The 25,213-nt window shown below is 39.7% G+C and overlaps 1 protein-coding gene across 3 annotated transcripts in view; it reads left to right on the plus strand.

The window, feature by feature from the left end:
• Window positions 1-25,213, plus strand: part of gbf1 (golgi brefeldin A resistant guanine nucleotide exchange factor 1) — a 70,704-nt gene that overhangs the window by 20,297 nt on the left and 25,194 nt on the right. For all 3 annotated transcript variants that reach the window (XM_020626476.3, XM_029275537.2, XM_020626479.3), the window contains exons 4-8: window positions 11,182-11,313; window positions 17,349-17,467; window positions 17,988-18,096; window positions 18,383-18,443; window positions 22,477-22,531. In XM_020626476.3, coding sequence (XP_020482132.2) covers window positions 11,182-11,313; window positions 17,349-17,467; window positions 17,988-18,096; window positions 18,383-18,443; window positions 22,477-22,531 — 476 coding nt within the window. The remainder of the gene's footprint in view (window positions 1-11,181; window positions 11,314-17,348; window positions 17,468-17,987; window positions 18,097-18,382; window positions 18,444-22,476; window positions 22,532-25,213) is intronic.

A 25,213-nucleotide genomic window follows, 5' to 3' on the forward strand; every position in this document is an offset into this window, starting at 1 on the left:
TAAACCGTTCAGCTTAAAAGTTGTGATATTTGGTTATTAGGGCCTAATTTTAATCGCATTTTCAAAATCAACCTAACATTTAAGTGTGCAACAATTTGAAAAAAAAAAAAACATATTGTAGGGTATGCAAGATTAAGTTGCCTGCACTTTTTATTTCAATGTGCCAGACACACTGTCATCAACATTCTTTATCTTCTGCTGCTCTGGAAGTATAAGAACTGGATTCTATTTGGACTGGGCTTTTCTATTTTTTGCTTTGTTTGGTAATTATAGGATGAAATTGAATGTAGCTCTCCATGTGTCAGAGAGGAAGTGATCCTTGTATCCATGCAGATAGAGCACCATGAAACAGATGCTGATGCTGGCCATCTCTTGAAACAGCCTCTGAAAAAGTTAGAACAAATTAACTAGACTGGTTTTAAAAATGAATCTCACATTTTTCACTGAATCATACTTAAGAATAATAATAGTTTGAAGATTTAATTCAATGCAACAGTGACACAATCACCGTCTCTCTCAAGCTCCACCCCTTCCTGCCGTCTCACCTATTTACATAGCTTAATGTTGGAACAACAACTCTTCATTCCTCCTTTTTACTAGTCGTGCTGGTGACCTTATAACCTACATAGTTGAAGTTATATCATCACATTTTTCATTGATTTCTTTCAAAACTTCCCTTTAAATATATTTCACTCTCACTGTTGCTCTACTGTCTCTCAGTTCAACTCTTTGGAACTCTCTTCGCTACGAGGTCAGACAGCACTAAGCAGTTGAAAGTTGCCCTTTACTCAGACATACTGTATGCGTCATGCTGGCAGACTATCTGTTACTGCTACACATTTGGCTGTTGATTTTTTTCTTCTTGTGTAGAAATGTCCAAACATTATTATTGGCTTACATTTTTCCTTACACCCAATCAATCTTGTTTTATTGTCCTGTGCAACAGTAGTTAATAACAGCTTAGATTGTTTATGACAAGTTCTATTTGTTTTCTGCATGAAGCTCAAGGTGAGGTGCAATGTGTAGGGGAACCTTTTTATTCATGTGTTAGCTCTGAAATCATTAAACAGCATGTAGCCCTGGAGATGGATCATCAGCAAGGCTTTTACTTTGGCAGTGATCAGCATGCAAAACCAACTCAGTAAAGTCGTTTTTCTGTGTTTGGGAACTGGCTGACTAGCTGCTGGCCAGAGGAACACACACTGCTCTGTTGTCTTCTCAAACCACCCACCCCTTCAGCCCTGGGTAAACTGAAACAGCCAAGATTAGTATTAATCCCTCTTAATGCTGGGGCTCATAATATAGTCATTAGGTGACTTGAGACTAAGCCATCCCACCTAACTGCTGCGATTTATTAAACACACACAGAGGATTTGCTGTCAATGCTGGCTGGGTATAAAGCGAGCATCACGTCTAAATACAGTGGTATCAGCCTATTAATACTGATGAGATGTGCTGTGAATGGCTACATTCAAATGAAGGCTTCGAACACTGAGGCAGGAATGAAATGGGATGCCTGGGCTCTCCACTGAATCCTGCTTTCCTACATGTAGTTGGAAATTCCTTAACATATTCTACATGCACCTCAGTTATTGGTAACGAACAGACTCTGTCAGGATGGTTTGCCTATCAATTTTAATGTAAGTAGGGCCGTTTGAATTTGATTTTAATCTTTCACAGATTCTGTTTAAATGTTTCCAAAATTCTGTGTTATCAGATTTCTTTATTTTACGATGTAATCACATCAGTGTAATCAGGTGATGAATTAATGCAATCTTTGATTCCTTACAGTTATTCACAGATGAACCGATTGTATTATCTTTGGCTGATTCTAATCTTTGATTATTACCTGGTCTGACATGCTGATACCATCTTTGGCTGATACTGATTTTCCTTCTGTAAAGCAGTGTATTTAAAAGCAAAAACAAATGACGTCTGGAACTTTTCTGTGATAAGAAATAATGTAATGTGCATAATAAAACGGTGACTGTTAAGTTGTTGTGTTTGTGGCCGTTCCGTGTGTCGCTGGGTGCACGGCATGAAGCGGCTCGTGTGATGGAGTCTGAGATCGTCTATATTTGTGATGAACGGCAGGTCACAGCTGCGGGCTGAAAATGGTCAGATTCTGGTTATCAGCCGATCTATCGGTGCACCTTTAGTTTTTCTCATTGTAGGAATGAGAGGGCCCTGTACATGACCATTTAAATATAAAGTTTGAAAGAAGTGCTATGGCTTGTTCATGGTAGATTATTCACTATGTCCTTACTCATAAATCAGAAATACAGCTTAACATATTTCTTAGACCTTGATGGTTTCTTGATTTACATCACACAGGAAACATTTTATAACTTCACAGCTTCTGTGTTGATTTAATGGCTTAAAGTCATCCTCACCAAGGATATAGAATAGTTAAAGCACCACCAGTGATGGTTCAGCTAGCTGTGATGCATTGTTAAGAAAATCACCCATAGCCCTGAGATAGTTCAGTAGGAGTTCTTCAGGGATTTAACTCTGGATGAGTGCCAGAGTTGGGGAATCTTGAATTGATGTTCACTGCTTCATGCTATCATGAAACAGTGTCATGTATTGACTCCTTAACCTTGAAGCATTATGTGACACTGTACTTCATTTAATTAATAAGAATCTATAAAGCAGCTTTGTCTACATAGCCAGTTAATTTAATGTTTTGTGAACAGTGTTGGATTCCCGTGTAGTGTACTTATCCACTCAACAGTAGTTTTTCAAACACTACAACAATTGTGTTCGTATTGGCCGTGTGTACTTTCCAACACTCTGTAGTTGCAATGCGAGCCTTTGTTGCAGTGGTGTAATGTGTCTCATGTGAACACAGCAGAGTCGGCCTGTACAGTGCGTGGTTTCTGGAATCTCTCCTACCCCATGGGAAAGCCATTAGTGGGGAGCTGAAGGAGTGCAGCAGGTGAAACAAATAAGGACAGTAACTCCCCACTTCTCTACTCACACACATAACGTTTGGTCCTGGGTCACAGTTTGGTATGTTTGGTTACAGCAGGGAAAACCAAAAAATGGAATGAAACCTTTGGACTTTTTATATAAAATGTTTTAGACATTTAGCAGGACTCTTTATTTAGTTATATTCTTAGTTTTTAATATATATGTATTTTTAAGGTAGGGGGAGATTACCTTCCCTTAATTGTTCAAATAGGCAAGATTTTTAAACTTGTCTTCTATTAATCTATTAGTGCAGGATTCAGAGCATGTACAATGTTAAACAGCATATACATGAAAAGTACAGAGGAAAAGGAGGTTATTGTCTAGTTTATGGATCGTGACTATCTCATGCGGATTAAGAAAAAAAAAAAAAAGCTCAACTCGTTGGCAACTTTACTTAAAGGACTGCAATCACACCTGGGTGGGCTGCCAAGTTATAGTCTGCGTTGGCAGACATTCTACTTCGGGATTCACTGCACACCTGCCTGAATGCATGTGTATTTATGCACGTGAGCGCAGGTGATCCAGACTAATGTCGCTCACTCTGTTCAGTCTGTCCTGAAGTCAAATGTTCGCTGTGTAATATACGGAGGGATTGTAAGGCTGACATCATTCTAAATTTATGCAGGGTTTTCATGCATTATGAGAGCCAGACTTGTAGGAATGTCATATTTTTTTCTGTTCCTGCAATCCCGCACTGAAACTCATTCCCTGAAATCAATATTAAGTGTGACTTTGTTGTTCATTTAAGAACAGGTATTAATGTTCACAATGACAGGGATTTGTGGCACAGCAATCAGGTAGTCTTTTGTTCTCCCCTCTCCACATTTCTGTAAATAATATAGGTGTGCTCGCCTGCAGGGAATCTCTTTCTGTCTATCTGGGGCTGTAACATAGGCTATGTGCTGGAATAGATTTGCATCAGGTCTACCTGAAAATGTGTATCAACTGAGGACTCACCTGTCTTGAGTCTGAGATGATACAAAGAAGCAGGCTGTTGCTGTTCACAGTGTTAATGAAAATCTCTCTTGTTGTAGCTCCGTTAAAGCCAAGTTGATTTCATGATTAACACATTTGAAAAATCCTTCAAAATAAAAGTCCCCACTCATTATGTTGTAGATATGTTTTTATTATGAAAGAGCCACAACAGGAAATGTGTTTACAGCTGCAGATTTACCCACCTCTGGAGAGAGAAGGAAATAAATAAACAATTTGCGTGATATGAATCTGAGGTCACCACAACTTTTGAATAGTCATGAACTTTAAGTGTACAGCTATAGTTGATATGTCTACTTCATTCCATCTGATCTCTTTGCTAAATCTGTTGGTCACATTAGCCATATTCAACCCCGTTTCATGCATTTGTTTGAGTTATTCCCACTTCTATCTCTAGCTTTTATTGGCAACTTCTACTATCCTGTTGCTTTTTCTTTCTCAACCTTCTTTGTCCCTCCATCCTTCATTCACAGCTTGCACTTGAGGATGGCGGCACTCATAAGAGGGGTGTAAAATCCAGTCCGAGCCAGAGCATGTGTGCTGGTTTATCCAGCCGAATGGATGCCATCTGCAGCTTAACCCTTCACTCCACCCAACCTCCAGCCCTCCAAACCTCATTACACCAACTGTACTCCCTCTCCCCACCTCCCTCTCTCCTGATCCTTTCCTCATCCCCTTTCTTCTTTCCCCGCCCAACATCTTCACCAAGACACACACTGACATTGGCAAGGGTACATGGTTAAAGGATGTGATGGAAATTGTGCGTCTTGCTCTCCAATGTTTGTTTTTCTGGAAATAGAGGTGATAATGCGAGCCTGCCTCATCTGAAGGGCACCTCAGTGGGACACTACAAGCAAACACTTCTGCTTAAAAAATGAAATGGGATAGTTTGGATTAGATGGCAGCATTTAAGCACGCGGCAGCTTATGAAGAAATGTGTAAAGTCAATTTTTTTATCAGCTTCAGTTACATAAAAATATATTTATTCAACAACCATAACATTCTGACAAACTACTTCTTTGAGCTCACAGTGATACAAATTATTTCACACACAAACACAAATTAATTGAGAAGTGTTTGTGTGGGTGAATTTAGCAGGATAAAACATCCGTTATTTATAAGCACACTAAGCGTAAAGTATGTCCATCCATCACAAAAGGGACAGCAGGCTGTGAAACACATTAAGTGGACGTTGGGGCCGGGCCAGCTCCCCGCTGGAATAATGTGGCCTCTGTGCAAACTATGCAGCATAGAAAATACATTTTATGTACAGGATAACAGGTGCAAAGTTCTGCAGTGGCTGACAGGCTCCAGCCAAGGCAAGGTTCAGTAATGAAGTCATGCTGTTTAAAATCACCTTCTTCTTTATTTTTTACAACATGAAAACAAGATTTTGCTTAAAAGATTTGACTAAAGAACTTTTCTATCAAAAGTCTCTTAAGAGATTAAAACAAAAAGACAAAGCGTTATTGCTTTTCCTCTGTCTGACACTTTAATGCATTCCCCAATAACGGAGCATATCACCTTTGACTCTTACTCTAATCCTGCAAGGCACATCTTTCCTTTTTTTTAGGCTATTAGAAAATAAGCATAGCAAGTGAGATTTGTTTATCTTATGCAAATCCTTGAAAGAGAAAACAAAGAGCTAGAATAATGTTTTACATGGAGGACCCCTTTAGCTTTCTTTTATTGTCTGTTTGAATAAATCAACCATTGCATAACATAAAACAAGGAAACCCATCATTAATTAAAAGTTGAATCTCCAACTGTTACTTCTGAGCCAGTTACATCCAGCAGAGCCCTGCCTGAGGAACTAAGACTGTGCTGCTGCGGCTCACAGGGGAGCAAGAATCCAGCATTGTCAGGAGATAAATCATGACGTGCAGAAAGGTGGCCAGTGAAATCTTAAAATGTATTCTAAATCTGACTGCCGACCTGTTCGGAGCGGCTAAAACAAGGCTGATGACCACTATGACCTAGTGTTTGTTAAAAGCATTGCTGCTCCATCTTCTAAAAGCTAAAGCTCTGAGACAGTTTTCTTCCTAATCCAGAATTAAATGAATCCAATCTTCAAACCAAAGTGAAATACAAGTATCGATCATCTTCTTCAGATCAGTCAGAGCGATTTATTTTTAAATGCTCCTCAAATGATAAAAACACGACTTTTGTTACTTGTCTTGGTATTAAAACAAAATTTAGATTATTTAACAATACCCCAGCTGCAATCAAAATCATATTTAAATAAGGATTAGCAGCTTGTTTATCCAAAAGCTGTACCTCAAAGGCTTCTGTTATAACTTGGGTGAAAAGCTTGATGCTTCTCCATAGAAGTAATGTGAAGACAAGTTTTTGATTGACTCAGTAGTGGATTATGCTGTAGGAGCTTATACATACTTGTAAGTCTGTTGGTTCTCTGTTTCTTGAACAAGTCGATTGAGCGTTCTTGTAAATACAAATGCAAACTATATTCCATGTACCCCTTCAGGAAATGCTCTCTGGCAGTAGCCATTACAGCCGTCCTCCCAAGCATTTTTTGCAAACTTTTAATTTCTCCGGGGCTTTCAAATTGCCTGTTTAGGTTCTGCAGAGGCATTGTTCCAGGCATCTATAAAATACCTCTGTGGCTCAATGAAATGACCATATGTAGCTCCATAGCACAGTTCCAACCTAATTGCCCCCTTTCACAAGTGTCAATTTCATTCAGGAGAACACAGGGATGGAGGGCAGGAGAGAGGAGTGAAGAGGAGTGGGGGGGGGGGGCTAAGGAAAGCTGACATTCATCAAACTTCTCCCGAAAGATGTATAAGAATACTGTCGTGCGGGACTTTGTTCGGCAGATGAACAGCAGCGTTCTCTCTGGATTTCATTTAGCCTTGCTCTTCTTGTTAAAGCGTCGCCTCTCTCCTCAGCACGAGGAGCCTCTGCATCGCAGCCAAGGACCATGACTCTTAATTTTAGCAGCTGAAGAGGTCCAGATCAATAACCATCAGTGTTTGGTTTTGGGCCGCTGCGTCGGTCAAAGTGGGGGATACAGCCCTCCCTTAACCCTCCCTGCCTCTGTTACACCTTATAGAAGGTGTCATTCTGTTTTTGCCCATTATCACAACACACACGTGAACTGTTTGTTAGTGGGCTTTTGTGTGTATGAGCTGTGCACACAGGTTTTTACTGCTATGACTTCTACGATATGCGACAGCTTGTTGCAAGGTAATTCAGCTATTCCTGAGGCAAGACATAACTTTAAAAAACTACATGCAAGTTCAGACGATGCAAAATTGACCGCTGTACGACGCTATAATGGGAATATTTGCCTATACGCTATGTGTAATTTGACAGAATCAAAGTATCAACAAAAGAGAATCACAGTAACTGAAAGAGTATCATAGGGTGTGTTGTAAGACTGCGTCTCTAGGATTAGCAAGTCTGTTTTAAGAACAATAACAACCAGAACATTTGTAGTTGCAGATTCATGTTAAAGTCATGTTTATACTATACTTTAAAAATGATCTTTGGTTGATTACAGACACTGGATTTAATGTTTAATTATGATCTTTTGCCAAGTTGGCCACTCAACTATCTCCAATCATTGTGCGATAATCTTTTCTTCTGGTGTTGTCATTTCAAGAAGAAAAGCTGTTGTTCATCATAGCTCCCTATGAGAGAGACAGCTAAGGTAGAAAAATCTGATTTATTAGCATCAGACTTATTTGTGTATTTCTGCTACCTTTTTCCAGAGCTCACAGAGGTGCAAAGTTTGTCTCTAACACTAAATGTTCTTTGCATCATTTTTGTTCCATTTGGATAATATCCAGTGTACTCTTTGTTAAATTTGCTTTACAAGAGCAATTCCAGTACCGTACAAATGTAAATCTTTCTTTATTTTCCTGTACCAGCACTTGAAAGCACTAGAAACGTTGCCTCTGTTGATCATCTCTTTTACGCAGTGATTCCGTGGAAGACTGGCCTGTTTGCCTAACGCCTGGCTCTGTTTAGAGAGCTTTGGGAAGATCTTTGGAGCCTTCACATTGATTATTTTCTGTGTTTTTTTTTCTATAGAGATGGTTTGGTTTTTTATATATATATATATATATATATATATATATATATATATATATTGTTTATGTTTTATATCTAGATGTTCTCTGAGCAGATGTTTTCTCCTGTTTTCCTGACAATAAGGTGCATCTGCAGCACTGATTTGTCTCCTGCTGTTGCTCCCTGAGTTATAAGCCTTTTCTGCTCCAGTGCCAATACATGTGCATGTGTTAAAGATGGGCCTCTATTTTGCGGTGAGCCGGCCTCATCCCGAGGTGCTCTCCTGGGGGGCAAAGGTTCACCCCTGCTTTCCCTCTCTCTTTGCTAGGGTCATTTGGAGAGGTAATCCACACATGGCTGGATACTCTCACTACAGCTCCAAACAGAAAGATGGAGCTCCTGCTTGGTAAAGAAAGATAGGATTAGGTTCATGCTGAATCGTAATGGGCTCATTTCACAAACCTCTTCTTTTTTTTTTTAACCAATTAAGCTGTACTCGAGTTGGACTTGTACACATTCTTAAATCAGGACTTGTACCCAGCAAACCCAGCCCTTAGATGGCAACATGCACGCCTGGTTGAGCTGCTTTAATCCTGCGTTTTCTTTTTTATTTTGGTCAATGTCAGCCAGAGGTTAACCTGGTTATAGAATGATTGCCTCACCACAGCTGTAGCCGTCGTTATTTATTTCACTCCACTCCACAAGCCCCGGAGATTGAGTTGAAGTACAGAGCCTGTATTTAGACTTTATATAAGAAGATTGGTGGTGGCCACTGACAGACCGCTCCAGTCAGCCCTGTGTTCACCGATGGCCAGTCGGATCAATACAACACAATTGAGTTTTCCAATCTGTGGTCTTTGGGAACGCAGCCACAGCACTTACAGGGTGATCGCATCTGATGAAGTCTTCATCAGGGTCTATTGACAGATTCATTTGAGCACCTTTCTTCCCCCCCTTACTACACTGTAAAGTAATGGGACACGAAAACCCTCTTTAAAAAGTTTTCTTGCAGCTGATGGATGGATCAAACCAACAGAGCTATCTCTCTCTTTGAAATTAACTCCTTTTTTTAAGTTTTATTTTTAGAGTTATATTAAGACTTTGCTTAAGTCATGTGTTTGTTATAGCTTTCACTGGGATGATTTGTTTTTTGTAGTTCTAGTCGCTAAATTTACACTCAGTTACCCTTCATTCATTGAGCCAAAACTGCTAAGCTTTCAGATTTTTACAATAACTAAAATAAAACACCAGATGAAAAAATATTCAGAAAAGAAGCGAGCACGATTTGCTTTTGAAAGCGAGGCCCAAAAGTGACCTGGCGGCTGATAAAGGGACTGTGTAAATTTCCAAATTATTTCATATTTGATATCCAAACAAGCCGCAGGGGTATTGGATATCACACGCTAATGCAAGGCGGTCACATGTGCACTTGGGAAATTGGTTGGACCCTCTCCCCGGCGCTTTTGATGTCCAAGTTGTTTTTTCTCGTCTGGAGTGGAGCTGCTCTTAAGAAAGCCATAATCCTCACAGTATTGCTGTGGCAAGCATTCCTCTGGCACAACATTTCACAACGGCCTGCGTGACTCCACTAATTTTCTGTTGTTTTTTTTACCTGTTTTGTATTTTTGCCCCCCCCCCCCCCTTGACCCGTCCTCTCTGAATTCTCCAGAAAAAGAGGGACTATTGAAGTCAGGGTGCATTGGCTAAAGGTGGTTTCCTTTGTCCATGAAGAGGGAGATCTGCTGCATCTTAGACTGCAGAAGGACTGGATTTGATAAATTAAAGGAATCAGTTTTTAGATAATATTTTATTAATAATCAATTGATGTTTTTTCCCCAAAATTTATTTATTGATATTTCTTCTTTTTCACAAACAATAACAAATGGCTCAGAAAAAAAATGGTCTGAACACCATCATCAACCCATAGTTTCTTGTTTTTGTTTTTTTCCAAAAGAGAGCTGTGTCCATAGTTAGTCAAGCAAAAATGCTTGCAAGTGTCGAAGCCACAGTAGAGTTTGAGAAACGGAGGTGTAGGGTACATATTTGCATGAATCGTCCTTTTGTAGAGTGAAGTTAACAGGTCAAATATTCAAGAGGAAAACACTCCATGATAATCTTATGCCAGTTTGCCTTTGAGGGTGATTTTTCTTGCTTATCTATGACAGAAAGATATTCTTCCTCACAGCATAAGTGAGGATATCATACAGTCTGCTAGAGCGAGTACAAACAATAGCATCTTGACACGGATGACCCAGGAGTTAAGAGACAGGATTCATACACAAAGTCACACCCAGAATGTTTTCCCCATTAACGTTTTTAATTTCAGAAGGCATAACCTTTTTATCTTTGCAATGTTTTTGGTAAATCATTGCTTATGACCTCTGTAGAACACATTAGGGCTGATTTTTTATGGTCTTGCTTATATCACTTCTTCGCTGTCGCTTTGAAACAAGACAGTACTTTTGCCATTGCAGATCTTTGCTCACGTCCACCATGTCTGTACACCTCTGTTCTTCAGCTAGGGATATCAAACAAGGATAGCCAAAAGTAGATAGTGCCCTCCTCTGGTTAAAAACATTGTATTGCAATATATTTTTTGTCTCATGGATTGAAATTATGCTATCTTGAGGTAGCAAAATGAGTGATCATTGTCTTAAACAGTTGAATTATTTATTTCAGTGTCTCGTAGCTGTTCTCTCCCTCTTCCCATCTCTACTGCCTTCATAGTTCCCTTCTTTTTTTCTCTTCCCTCTTTCTCTGCATCCTGTGACGTTAATTCCTCAGTAATCGGGCCCCCTCGGGCAACAGTGCTGTTTTCACAGACCCTTATACACAGTGCAGGGAAAAGTACATTAAACTCCACAAAGCACTGTTGACCACTCTGGGCCTGCCTTGTTGTGTGAGCAGCAATTTCTGAGGTCAGCGTCTTCACAGGGGAACCCCATGAGGTGTAAAATTGCCCAGTTTTAGTGTTCAAGCTGAAAAGAAGAGAGTTGCTTTCTGTTTTTGAGTATGTGGTGCTTGGTGTTAAAATAGTATAATTTTTAGATATTGATTAACTATTGGAATGCAATTAAATATCTAATAAACTGATGGGGCTGAAGTTAACTACGAGTAAGAAAGTGATCTGATATTGTGCTCATAATGCTTACTGTTGTATGTGTTTTGTTTCCTCCTCAGAATTATCAGATGTTGAACCCAATATTTTCCTGAGGCCCTTCCTAGAAGTGGTCCGCTCTGAAGACACAACTGGACCAATAACAGGCCTTGCCCTTACCTCCGTCAACAAGTTCCTCTCCTATGGCCTTATAGGTGAGAAATCGTCATATGTTTTTTTTTTCTTATATTTTGTAATATTTAAATTGACCTTGAACATGTACTTACTGTTGTATGTGGTAAAAACCAGCACATGAAACTGAACATGACTAAGATTCAGGAACTTGTTGTCTTTTTTTTGTTTTCTTTATAGTTCAGTCATCTGTCATGGGTTTAATGTCTTTGCAGCACAGAAAAAGGGTGTTGTAAACTATAAACAACGTTAACTAAATAATTCAGATCAGAAATGAGCTTATAATGCATCACAGCATGGCATCACACTAAGGGGTTTTTATCATATAGCACTACCACACAGTTCTGCCTTTATATCACTGTGAAGGTTAACTGGATTTATTCACAGTATTTAATGGTAAATGGACTTGAGCTTGAGTTTGTCGCATTCTGACAAACAGAAGACTATGAAGTAGCTTCAACACATGCATGAAGACCCCACAGGTTTCTCACCAGTGACAGTGAATTTTCCTGAATATCACTTGCTGTGTTAACACAATACTCAACCTGAGAAACTTTTACGTGGATGCTGTCAGAAAAAAGTCAGAATGAAATTGGTTTGAAAACAAGAAAAAAAAAAAAAAAACAGAGCCCAAACAGCAGCTTCATCATGAAAGACTCAGGACATTGTGATGTGTTAAAATCACAGTCATGTGATGGGAATTCAAACTCTGAGTACTAACTAATTTTACTTTTAGCTTTACTTTTTTCAGCAAGGCTTCTGAATTTCAGCCATAAGCATATGAAGTAATTTTTGGTCTTTTGTCCTTACCTTTGTGTATATTGATGTCAAAATAGTACAGACGAAATCTGGATAACAAGTATGTTATTGCAAAATACAAATATTAGGCCTGGACTGGTGTGTAATGTGTCATGTCCACATATTTTATCCAGATACTGATCACATGTTAGTTTTTGTTCAAAATGGGGCTCTCTCTTCCGATAGCATATGGCTCATCTTTTCTAACGGCATGCTAAATGTTAGCCACTGCTGCGGCTGATGATCATACAAGTTCAACATTCTGATAAGTGATGCAGAAGCTGACTTGTGTTGACGTACGCACAGGACTGCCTGTCTTCATCAGCCTCATCATGGAAATATGACAGTGTGTCTGCCAGTGTTGTTAAGTCACCAGATGTTGGTCTAAGTAGCAGGAGTTGAGTCAACATAACATTGCTGTCAAAACAGCTGCAGTCATCGCTAAACAACTACAGAAACATTGTAGCCCACTATTAAAAAGTACTGGGTATGTGTTCTTGTTCCCCACCGGGAGACTGGTACTGAAGTTCTCCAGAATATATCTGAAAAGAGGCCTGTTTTCCAGAGCTCACACACACATGAACAAACACTATCTGTTCAACGATCACCAACTAAATCAGCCCCTGACTCCCAGAGCCTCTGTCTGTCACCCTAGACCCAGCACTAGCTCCCTTAATCCCACCACCCTCCCACCCCACACCCCTGACGCCATCTCAACACGACTAGTATCTCATCAACACTCTTCTAAGGGGAGCATCACCGAGGTGATGCAGCTCAGTTGCTCTCACTCTGCACTGACTGTAAAGATGTATAAATCTGACAAAAGTTGGACATCTTTATAAACCCTCCTTTATCGCAGTTTGCCTTTTGTTCCTCAAACAGCGTAAAGTCTCTGCAGCCCGCTTTCACTATCTCCTTCTCTTGTTTTACTAAGCCATGCATCCATTTCTGGTTCTGTGGGTGGGGGTGGGGTCAGGCTGTGAGAATGCAATATTGAATGTGAGTTCAAAGAGTATTGAAACTTGATCTTGGAGAATGTGTCTCCCTGAGGAGACTCAAGACATTTTTCCATGAAGGTGTACAGTGACTGTAAGATTTAGATTTTCAAGTTGAGGTGTACTCTCCCCTGCAGTAATTGCATCAGTCGTCAAGTCAATTGTAAAACTACAGAATATAGATTTCCATGAGTTATTAAGTAGATAAGACGATAACAATTTTGACATGTCCTGTGAGTTTTAATTGAAGAGACAACAGTGGTTTAAAATTATATCCTTGCTGAATATCAAACACTTAACCGGCTTTTTTTAATGAATAAATCTGAAGGTGAGGCAGACATCATATGAATGCTATATGAAGGGTGTAACTGCAACTCAGCCTGCAACTCAAGATAAAAAAAGCCTTTCTTTTATGTATTCATCAGGATTTGTTAGGGAACCATGAAGGAAACTGTGGGCATATTTGGGGATAATTGATGGCTCAGTGCTAGTAATATTGTGCAAAATCAACTAGATTGTGTAACTCCAACTAAGGCCAACCATGTGATGACATCGTCCATGCATAAGGACAATTGTTGCTGTCAAAAAACACTAGTTAGATTTGCATGAGCTCATATACGTTTACTTCAGAGCAAGTCACACAAATCATAAACCAATATTTTAACAATAACGTTCATTATTTATTCATACAAATAAACATTCTCAAAAATCCAGAGGGATGTCTTTAAGTCTGTACTGACTATTAATAATTCATGCCCAAAATACTTATTTCATATGAGCTAGAATCATCAACTGACGTTTGGATGTATATTACGGAAGAGACAGAAAGCACTTTAATGCTGGTGTTGTCGAGTACTGCCATCTACTGGCTTGGAAGAAATACAAAATCGACCTTTTGTTGCCATTATGATCACAATATTTCTCATCTCTTTTGGATTCAGATTTTCTTAAACTATGTTTCAGGTTTTTTTTTAATTTGATAAGGTAAAAAAAAATCTGTTTGTTTTAGTTTAGTAACCTGCAGTGAGACATACACTGCTGAAGAGCTTCTGTATGTGGACATAATGTTGCTATTGCATTGTGATACTTGCTGAATTAATTGTGTTAAAGTTGTAAGCCATCAGCAAAGGATGTAGTGTGTTGATATTTAGGATCAGTTTAGGTAGGAACAGAACACATTACACTATGATCCCTCTCTAACTTTACAGTCAGAAAACCCACAGGCAGTTACACTCCTATTAATGCTGTCTGTTAAATCTCATCTTCCACTACAGTGGTTAATGCCAAACATTTCCCCCTACTCCTAAAACATGTCCACCACCTTCCTCTAATTTTTTTTTTTTTTTTTTTAAGCATGTACAAGGTCCAAGAGAAAGCAAAAGGAAATCATCTCCACCTCACACCCACTCATTGCACTCAACCATTTCATTTAGTGGGAGATAATTCCTCTCAATCTGTGGCCTGAGGTCTACTGGCATAGAGGGAGCAGTAAACTAAGCCTAGCTGCTGACAGATATCCAGATCCCTTCTCTCTCCTGTCTTTTCCCCATGCTCGTCTCTCCTCCCCCGTTCCATCTTCGTTCTCCCTCTTTTCCTCCTGCCCCGCACAGTCAGCAAAGCCCCTCACAGTGCTGCTAGCAGCCATGTGGTCACTAGCCCCCACAGGGCTCAAAGCGAGGCTCAGCTGAGGCTTAACCTGCAGCCACTGCCAGAGTATATAAGCTTAGTGTACAGCTGTAGTCTGCCATGATTTAAGGGTTCCATACATTGTTATTCTTAAATAAAATCACTGTTACAGGAAAAGAAAGAAGCACATGGAATGAGAAATGATTTTACATGTAGGGGAACAAAGAAAAGAGAAACAGCCTCCTACTCTACTCAAAACCAAATCCATAAAGCAAATTCTGGTTAAAACAGAAACAAATCACCACATGTTTGCAGTAGTTCGGTGAAATTTAGTTTTTAATAATGGACTGATAAAACTGCTGTGTGTGTGAAGAGGAGCCTTCAGAAAGCTGGTATAATTGTTTTAAAAAGACACACCATGCACTTCAGAAGAGAACAGTTTAAACAGTGTGAAGATGCATCTAAACTAAATCAAACTGAAAGAGACAAAGACAGTGATAGCTTAGGAAATACAGAAAAATAAAACATTACTTATAAAAAGTACGGAAAATGGGGCCCAATATATTTTCAAAACATGTTCGTCTGTAGTTCAGTGTGTTTTCATCTGATTGTTGTTTTTCATTTGTTTACTTATAAATGAAAATGAACTACACAGAAACACGTCAATTACTAAGGGTTGTTTTGTTTACATTTGTTGACTCATTACAAATGGATGCATAAACACCAACACTTAATTGCCATAGAACACCCAAACAAAATCCTATTACTTAATGTATTCTATGCATTAACTCCTGTGTTCAGCCACCATGTTGCTAATGCTGGGAGCGGCTGCAGCCTAGCTGAAAGGTGATCTTGTGCCATTCAGAAAATGAACAGGTGAACAAACTAATTTTCTTCTCTGACCATGGAAAAAAAGGGCAGCAGTCCCTTTGTTTGGTTTCTAAAGATGTATTGGCCCTCATGCAGCATGTAGCTAGAGAGCTTTTTGTGTGCTGCACTCTTAAACACCAGCCACTCTGCGCTCTCTGCTCAAGCTCTCTCACGACAGTCTTTGATTTCTGTGACCAGAGTTTGATATCACTTTAACTGCTTTATGTGGCAGCTGGTTCAACCCCCCATTGACTTTGCCCACATACCCTCAGGCACACACTCACTCACACATACACACACTTACTGAGCCTCTCTTTTCCTCAGCGATATTTTAACAATGCCCCCTCCACCCCTCCTCTGGACACGGCGTGTATAGACTGTGTGCCAAGAGAAGGATTAGTGTTTTATATCACTTCTGACATTCTGTTGGATCCCCCTGTGGCTCCAGTTTCTGTGTCTAGATGTTGGATGTTTTCAGCACAACTTCCACGCTTGTTGCTGCCCTCGCCCTCTGGAGGGATGTTAGCATTGCTCTGTGGAAATTGCCTCTACAACACGTAAACCTGATCTCAGCCATTAACTTCTTACTGCTAAGCTCTCTGCACTGCAGCTCTGTCCAACAGCCTCCAACGACTAAAACGTCCCAAACATTTGCCGGTGGTAGTTATCTATTTATTAAAGTTATGTCATTTACCAATTATTAATTGCACATTAGTAATTATATGCTCACTAAGCAAGGTGCAGTGTCACTTTAAGCCCTGAGCTCCCAATCTCCTCAAATTCTCATCTGCACCTCCCTTTCTCTGTCTCCCTCCCTCCCTCACTCTGTCCTTCCGCTCCCCTCTCTTTCCCCCCTGTGCTTATTAGTTAATGAATTGCTGCTCCTGAGGGCGATGGGAAAGGAAAACAGGCTGGCTCCAGGCAGATAGCTGGTCAGCCGCTCGGGTTTCAAAAACACTGGCTCCTGTTGCTCTGACAGCCAATTTGTCCCAGCCTACCTCCAACAAAAGGCCACATCTGGTCATTAGATCCAAAGGTTGGAAGGACAATGTGGACAGGCTGTACTAGATTTGTCTAGTTGTGTTTAGTGTGAAGCTGTTGGAGATGTGTTATTGGTTGCGTAGTTCGCTAACAATCATAACCCATACTACATAGATGTAATGGCTGATTAATCATACATCTCGGTAAAGGTTATGCATTCAGATTAGGTTTTTGTTGTATTAGACACCACAATGATTTCAAATTCCGGCTGAAACATGAAATGAAAAAGGAAATTCTAAATGTTTTAAACCTGTGCCCTTTTTTAATGACCTATTTGGGTGTTGAAATGACTCGTAGATTAAAAAAAATGTTTAGAGATTTCTTCAACGGATCACTTCAGTCAGTGGCAATGACCCAATCAAAATACTTTGATTAAAATTGCACATTCAATGTACTTTTCAATACAATGTATTGAAGTTCAACATGACCATATGACATGTGAAACAATATCAGTAATCATGAATTTAAACCTCTCTGACATCATCCCCAAATCCTGAACATGCAAAGTTTGTTAAAGACAAAATCATGGCAGAGCTCTTTAGTAGGAATGTTGAGCGGGTAGTAGATGTAAGTGGCCAGTGAATGTATTCCATGATTATGTTTAGCTGGCTATGATCTACATTAAGAGTCTAAACTCAAAGACTCGTTCCTCCCTCGGTAACATTGCTTCTCTTCAGTTTCCTCGCCCATTAAAAAGTCTCGTGATGATCTCTCTCGTCTGTTTGCAGATGCTGACCATGAAGCGGCAGCAGAGGCCATTGAGAACATGGCAGATGCAGTCACACATGCTCGATTTGTGGGAACAGACCCTGCCAGCGATGAAGTCGTGCTTATGAAAATTCTACAGGTACAAAGTCTTGCACTTGTCTTTTTTTAAGTGATTTTGTGGCCTTTATTTGATAGGGCAGACAAAGGGGAGCAGGAAATGTTGGAAGGAGAGAGTAGGAGATGACTTGAAGCAAAGGGCTAAGGTTGGATTCGAACCCACAGCCGCTGCGATGAGGCTCTAGAGTAACAAGCCAGGCAGCACTAGTTGTGGTTGTTATACTCTGCAGCACAAGGCTTAACCAACTTGTGTTTTCCTGTACATAATAATAAACAAATAATAAAATAAATACCTATAAAATACAGTATTCAAGGAATTGTCTGTCAAAAAAGAAATGAATATCTGAAATATTGACTAAATCATTTAATGCTTGTTAAAGGAACATAGTGCATGAAGCAGGTCGTCAGGTTAAAGTATGTTTTGATTTATGAGACAATTCTATTTTCTACGTATTTTCCGTTAACTTGTCTGATTTATTTTTTGGATTAACTTAAGGCTTGTAGATTGGTTTTTCAAAACAGTCTTCTTGAACTATGTTCAGGTCCTAAGGACTCTACTGCTGACGCCAGTCGGAGCCCATCTGACCAACGAATCTGTTTGTGAGATCATGCAGTCCTGCTTCAGGATCTGCTTTGAGATGCGCCTTAGTGGTAAGTCACATCAATCACTCATCAAACCCAGATTTTTGACAAGATTGTGATTGGCCCTATACTGACCAGGAGAAAAGACTGTTGACTTGTCAAAATTTTCAGATTAGATATTGATGGATGTAGCTGTATTCTCACTATTTGTGTGTCATGTTTCTCGATCTCTTTCAGCTTGAAGTCATGAAGACGCTACTTTATATTGTCTCTTTGTCATGCAGCCTCTAACTCTGACTAAACTCTCTGCCTCTCTGTTTGGGTCTAATCTCTGACTTCTCTTCTGTGCTTGCAGAGCTCCTCAGGAAATCTGCTGAACATACACTTGTTGACATGGTGCAGCTACTATTCTCCAGGTAAATAAATGGGACAGTGGTGAATGGAATATGGGGCAGCTTATAGCAGACATTTAGGCTTTTTAAGGCCCTGTTTCTACCAAAACATCTTTTTTAATATGCAAGCCTTATCGCTAGCCAAATAGTTTGTCCCGTGCCACTGTACATTGCATAAAGAGAGGATACACAAGGCAAAAGTGTATATTCTCGCTGAGCATTACCATTTTTTTTTTTCTAGTGAAAAATGTCACGGTGACTTTTTCTCAGTTCTCAAATTCCACTAGAGGAGGGGTGAGATAAAAACCTCTATTGTCAAATCCTGGATGTACAAGTATTAAAAAAAACTGCAGTCTGAGAGAAATGAGTGCACGCCCCTCGTTTGTCCTCTTCTACATGTGTCAGTACTCCCCCTCAACCAGTCAAACATTTGCTGAACGCTTTCTGTGCAAAACATTTATACTTTTGCTTATATTCCATATTATTTTAACCCAGGTTATCACGGTACCAAAATCTTAGACTTCAATGCAATATCAGTAAAAATCAATAATTCATAAATATTAGGTGCTTTCTTGTTTTTAATCACCACATTTTTGCAGGCAGACTCCTCAGCACTCAATACTGTCTAAAATGCACAAATAAATGGAAACAAATAGGTAATCAGACATTGCTAATGTACTTGTGTAATTTAGACAGCGTCACATCCTCTGATCTGTGTGTTTATAAGAAATACAATACATCGGCATCTTTATGAAATGACAAGACATCTATTTTTTTCTTTCTGTACTCTTTGATACTATAGGTCATTAAAATAACAGGGATTGTATCGTTTTAAAAGATGCAATATCAAAAAGTAACCAAGTATCAGAAATTATGACAACCTTCACTGTACCTAGACACAGGTGAAGCTTTCAAGTATTTCTGAAAGCTTGAGCAATATCCAAAGTGCCAGGTAATGTATTGGTACATGTTAAAACATAATGTTGAAAAACACTTTATTCAAGTCAAACATTTAGTCCAACACTTGTAGGATAGTATGGAAGCTGCTTTAAAGTGAATTTTCCAACACAAAAATCGCAGGTCGTCTAACTGCAGATGAAGAGCAGGACAGACTGCCACTGCACTCCTCCATTACCTCTGGATTAGAGATTTGTGGTTATCTGCATATATCGGTCTCTCAGGCCTCATTATTCACCTCAAAGCTCATGAATTTCATTTGGTACTGTGCAAAGGGTCAATGGGCCACTGATTCACTAATGCCATAACATGATTTCCCCTTTGGCATTTAGCATAAGAGCCTCTCTCTACCCATCACCCCATACACACGCATATGTATGTACGCACATACACACACGCAAACCAACCTGTGCAGATGCATCAGAGTGCCAGTCACATTCAGTCACAGACAAGCGGATGAGCCAATTGAGCTTCACACCGCGTGATCTGCATATAGATGAAGCTGGTCTCTTCTCCAACGGCAAAGCTGCCAGCCCCATAAATACTAAGAAGCATACCCCCACACACACACACACGCTTTGCCAGCAATCCCAGACAGAAGCAATCAAGAAAATCAGCCACAAAAAAGAGCTCTCAGCTCATCTGCATGTAAAGGAGCTCACCTGCAGAACAAACAGAGCTTAAATACAGTTGTGTTTTTTTCCACCTCCCCTCTGAAGGCGTGTATGTTTCCACTGAGACGATTTGATGCAGGATTGATCACAAAGTGAGGGTTATTGTCCCTCCAGATATGTCCAGTGTTGGTTTTTGCCAAGCTTGTCGCCATTCACTGATGCTCCCTCCAATCATTCTTGGCCTGTTTTTGTTTACTGGCAGGACTCTTACATGGCACCTTGTTATCATATCCTTTAACAAGAAAAGCATGGCAGCCACAGTCGTAAACAGAGACATTCCTGCACATGAACATGAGATACAAAGTTATTGAGGGCATTTTACTACTTCCTTCTGATACCTCACACACACACACACACACACACACACACACACACACACACACACACACACACACACACACACACACACACACACACACACACACACACACACACACACACACACACACACACACATCTCATTTTGCTCCAGTTCAACCCCAGCCCCCCACTCGTCCACAGACTCAGGATAATAGAGATGTGAAAGGGTCTGGGCTACACGCCCCCCCTCCACCATCCACCAGAGAATAATGAGCAGCAGCTCTCCTCAGCTCCTCAGAAGGAGTCTTAGATTGCCTGCTGAAAGTATTAGGCATGTTAATCTGTTGGACCCACAGATCATCCAATAATCGGGCTCACAAGACAACACTCTATTAACGCTGACTTAATGTCAGGAGGGGGGCTGCAGGCTCCTTTTTTTGTTTGTCTGTGTGTATGTGTGCGTGACTGCTGGTGACATCTCATTTTCCAGCCAAGCCTAAGAGTCCACATCAGCATACACACCAACACACACACACACACACTAACGTACTCTTTGTGTAATGCCTTGAGAACAGCAGCCAGCATTGCTCATCAAACGCTTAAAAAGTTCATTGGCTCAAGTTTTAAAAGTTCAATTTCCTCCCCCTGATATTGCCTCTCAAGCAGCTTAAGACACATTCAAAATTCCTTTTTTTTATTATTTTTTTTATAATTTGTAAGCCCTGTATTTCAAATAGCTAATCAAATTTTCAGCGAGTAGGGAGACACACAATAAACAGGTTTGAAAGTAAATCCAAAGATGCAAATAACTAGAAATAGTTTAATTAAGAACTAAAACAACTGTCAAATTATTAAATCAGTAAATCTTCAACAACCAGTTTGATGGTTGTTGGTCAATAGCTTTTGATAGTTAATTGAATGTCTTTGGCTATTGGACTGTTAAACAGCTGAACATTGGACTCATGAAAAATTGTCAACAACTCAGGTTTATTCGAGGGATACTTCATCCATTTGCATTAAGCTTTGTATCATTATAAACCTGGTAGTATTTTTGAATGGTCGTGCATCCCGCCCTCATTTTACCCTGAGACGGGAAATCTTTGTATTTCTTGTCTGCAAAAGGAGCCTCCAATGACGCAAAAAACGTCATTTTATGCCATCGGCGGCTGCTGTGGCTAGCGGGGGTGAAACTACATCGCTAGTTCCTCATATTTTGATGTTTTGTCATTTGATGCTGATTGTCTAAACACAACACTAGGTCATTCTATACTCAGGTATGTGTTGCTGTAAACAAAGGCTCATAGGTTGCCTCCTTCAAGAGAAAAATGTGTCATTTATAAAAAAGAAGATCTCAACACTGACAGAGCAGACTATATTACATGATGCATGCAGCGTAAGGATAAACTGGGGTTTAACATCACAGCCATATGAAGAGGTGTGGCAGGCAGATGGAAGTAGAAGAGTGTCACCATGTTTTACCCAGATAGAAACCAATGAGAGAGATGGTTTGTGCTGACAAAGGATCAATATGCTATTTATTTATAGATAAAGGGTTAGGTTAGGTGTTTTAAGCTGTGCCCAACAACCTACCTTTGGCAAGAACCTGTGGACTACCTCTGCTTTTTGTCTTGCTAGTTTGGAAAGAAATGTACATTGCACACAAATCTGAATTTCTCCTTTAACAGGGAAAATTTTCATTGAAAGTGTCGCGTTGAATGGTGGCCCAGTGGTTAGTGCGCGCGGTAGGGAAGCAGTCCTCAAATGCGGGCGGCCCGGGTTCAAGTCTGACCTGTGGTTCCTTTCCCGCATGTCACATCATACTCTCTCTCTCTCTCTCTCTCCCCTTGATTTCTGGCTCTATCAACTGTCTTGTCTCTCTTATAAAGGCACAAAAAGACAAAAGAAATCTTTAAAAAAAATAAAAAAGGTGTCATGTTGCCAACATTGTTTTGACAGTTGTTAAAACTTGGCACTACTTTATACCTTTTTTAGTTACATGTATACAGTTCCCACTGTTCCTGTGAGTATGATGCCTCTGCAATGAACAACTGAGGGTTCTGTTTATTTCAGAAAATATATTTTTAAAGCCTAATTAATACATATAACTGTGTATTTTCTTCTTCCAGACTACCACAGTTCAAAGAGGAGGCCAAGAGTTACGTGGGTGCCAACATGAAGAAGGTAACAGAAGTGACATGTTGAATGTGTATTTGATCGGCTCGCTTTTTGTCCATTCTCACAGTCTTATTTATTTTCTCATCGTCATTGTGCTGTTTTTTTTTTTTTGTTTCTCTCTGAATGTTCTATTGATAGCTCTGAATCACAGTAAATGACAAAACATAACTTAACCTTCTTGAAGTGCCATCACAGCCACATTATCCCTCTATATTGTGATCAGTACAACTTGATTTACTTTACAGCACTTTAGGAAAAACTACCTTGACTTATTAAGCCGTGTAATAAAAGGATTTGAAGTCTGAATCAACCTTTAACACACATATTTATGCTTTCCCTTCTGCTTTCACATGTTCAAATTTTGAAGCTCCCTTATATCTCATCTCTGCCCTTTAATTTAGTTTAACTTTATCAAACTTTTAGATATCAGTTGGAGTTGCCCATCTTTCTGTGTCTGCCTGTTTTGCTTCCGACAGACCTCATCCTGCATCCTGGACCCTCAGGATCTTATTTTTGCAGAGCAGCGTAGAAACACAAGTCAGAGTGGCCTAGAGAGGGTACTTAACTGTGCGTGTGGTTTGCCTTCTGGCGTAGTGCACTGAAATAGGCAGGTTAAACATGGCTTATTGCTGGGAGTGCATGAGGTTGCATTGGGTTGCTATTGAACGTTGGTGATTTTCAAATCTTTCATGCATTTTTAAGTTATTAACAATCATCACTGAATTCATTCATTCAGAGATACAGTTACGTGTTGTTTCACAGTTTTTCTTTTGTTGCAAATACTAATATAAAGGACTTTGGTGTCAGCAGCAGCTTCCAGGATATTGTAAGCATGAAACGCTGCCATTTAAATGCATCTTTAGGGCAACTCATTTTAACATTTCTTGGAGCACTTTGATGACCCTTAGCAAATTTAAATGACTTTAACTTACTATAGCACACTTCAAACTTCCATAATGTGGGTTGAAAGACTTCCAAGATAATTGTCTGGTAAGTTTTAAATATCTGTCCAACAGAAGGCTAAGGATACAGAATGCGACTGATGTTGGACAATCCAACATTAGAGTTAGCCTTCAGACACATTAATGGTCTGGAACTAAACAGGAGCTGAAAATTGAAGCTTCCTGTTGATCAGCCTGTTTCGGTTTCTCGAACTGACACAAATCTGACTTGGGTATGGACTTAAACTTAAAATGTCATGATACGCAGTTGCAAAAAAAATTGTTGAGACAATGTGATAAAATGTGTGTAGTTATAAATGCGTCTGTAAATATATTTGCTGAGGCAGGAGTGGACACATCAGATTGAGTGTGTATGTGTGAAGTGGCTGTGTTCTCTACATCAGTGGAGGAAAGTTAATGTATTTCTGCCAAACCAACTTCTAAACCTACTGGTTAAAAACTGCTGTAATAAAGCATCACTCTTGTAGCATAGTTGTAGCTGTTGTTGCTGTTTGCATGCTCTGTCTGCCTGATCACTCACACATTACCTGGCTCTATGCTGGTTAGAGCTAGTAGTGGCTGTGTCTGTCCCCAAACCCTGTGCTCTGTTTGGATCCCGTCTCCCCCTCCCATCATGCATCAATGTGTATACTCGAGTGTGTCTTGTGTTGGTCCCACTGCTGACATGTTACCCATCACTAATCACGGGCACATGCCCGCTCCCCTTCTCTTTGAGGCTTACAATATCTTGTGGAAAAACAAACGAGTGCAGGTAAGGAAGATAACTTTCAGTATTTAGGCTGGAGAACCTCTCTCCCTAACCCCTTGTCCCCCTGTCCATTTTCTAAGACCTCATTAACCTCCCACTTCTTTAGTCTGTGGATTGAACTAGAAGAGGAACTTAACTTGTGCTGTAATGAAGAAGTGAAATTCATGTATTAAAGATCAAACATCTGGTAGATGTTTCTTGACCTACGTTAAACCTAGTTCAGTATAACATGTCTGTGCTTGTGATTTCTCATATTACATTTGAACTATTACGACTGTTTTTATGGGTTAATCCATTTACGCATACATCTCATCTATCATGCCACCCATATGCTTTCTGAGCCGTTAGAGCATAGAGCATGTTTTTATGTATTCTTTTAAAGAAATGTTAGAGAAGATCACTATACAGGTAGACATTAGAAGAATGCCTGATACTAGAAAAATATATTTTATAAACAAGCCAAAAAAAGTGATCATGAGAGAGAGAGTTCATTTATAGAACCGTTTAAAACAACGGAACACATCAAAGCAGAATAAGACGAAGATTAATCTATAGTATTTGTAAGCATGTTCACACTGTGCTGTTGTTTTTTTTGTGCAATTATCTTTGGAATTCTCTGCTGGTTGATTCACAGCATAAGCTGTGTTCATTGGCTGTGATCAAATAGGATGTTATTTGTTGTAGCTCACTCTTTATCTCAGTTGTCTTTTTTATGTTCCTAATCCCCTTCTGGGTCTGATATGTTATACAAGATGACAATTGAAGTTTCTTTCAATATATACAAGCTTTATTTAGATACCTGCATTGTTGTTGCTTTAGTATGTTATTACAGTGTAATAAACTAGTCTTCAGACCAGATGATGTGATGTGGAGACACATCAGGCTTACAGTTCGGTCTTTGCTGTCGAGAAAAAGCTTCACTAATGCTTCATAGCATTGGAGTGTCAAAGCCTCTCACCCTAGTGCTTACAAATTCTA

The sequence above is a fragment of the Labrus bergylta genome, chromosome 10, assembly GCF_963930695.1.
Source record: "Labrus bergylta chromosome 10, fLabBer1.1, whole genome shotgun sequence".
Lineage (NCBI taxonomy): Eukaryota > Metazoa > Chordata > Actinopteri > Labriformes > Labridae > Labrus > Labrus bergylta.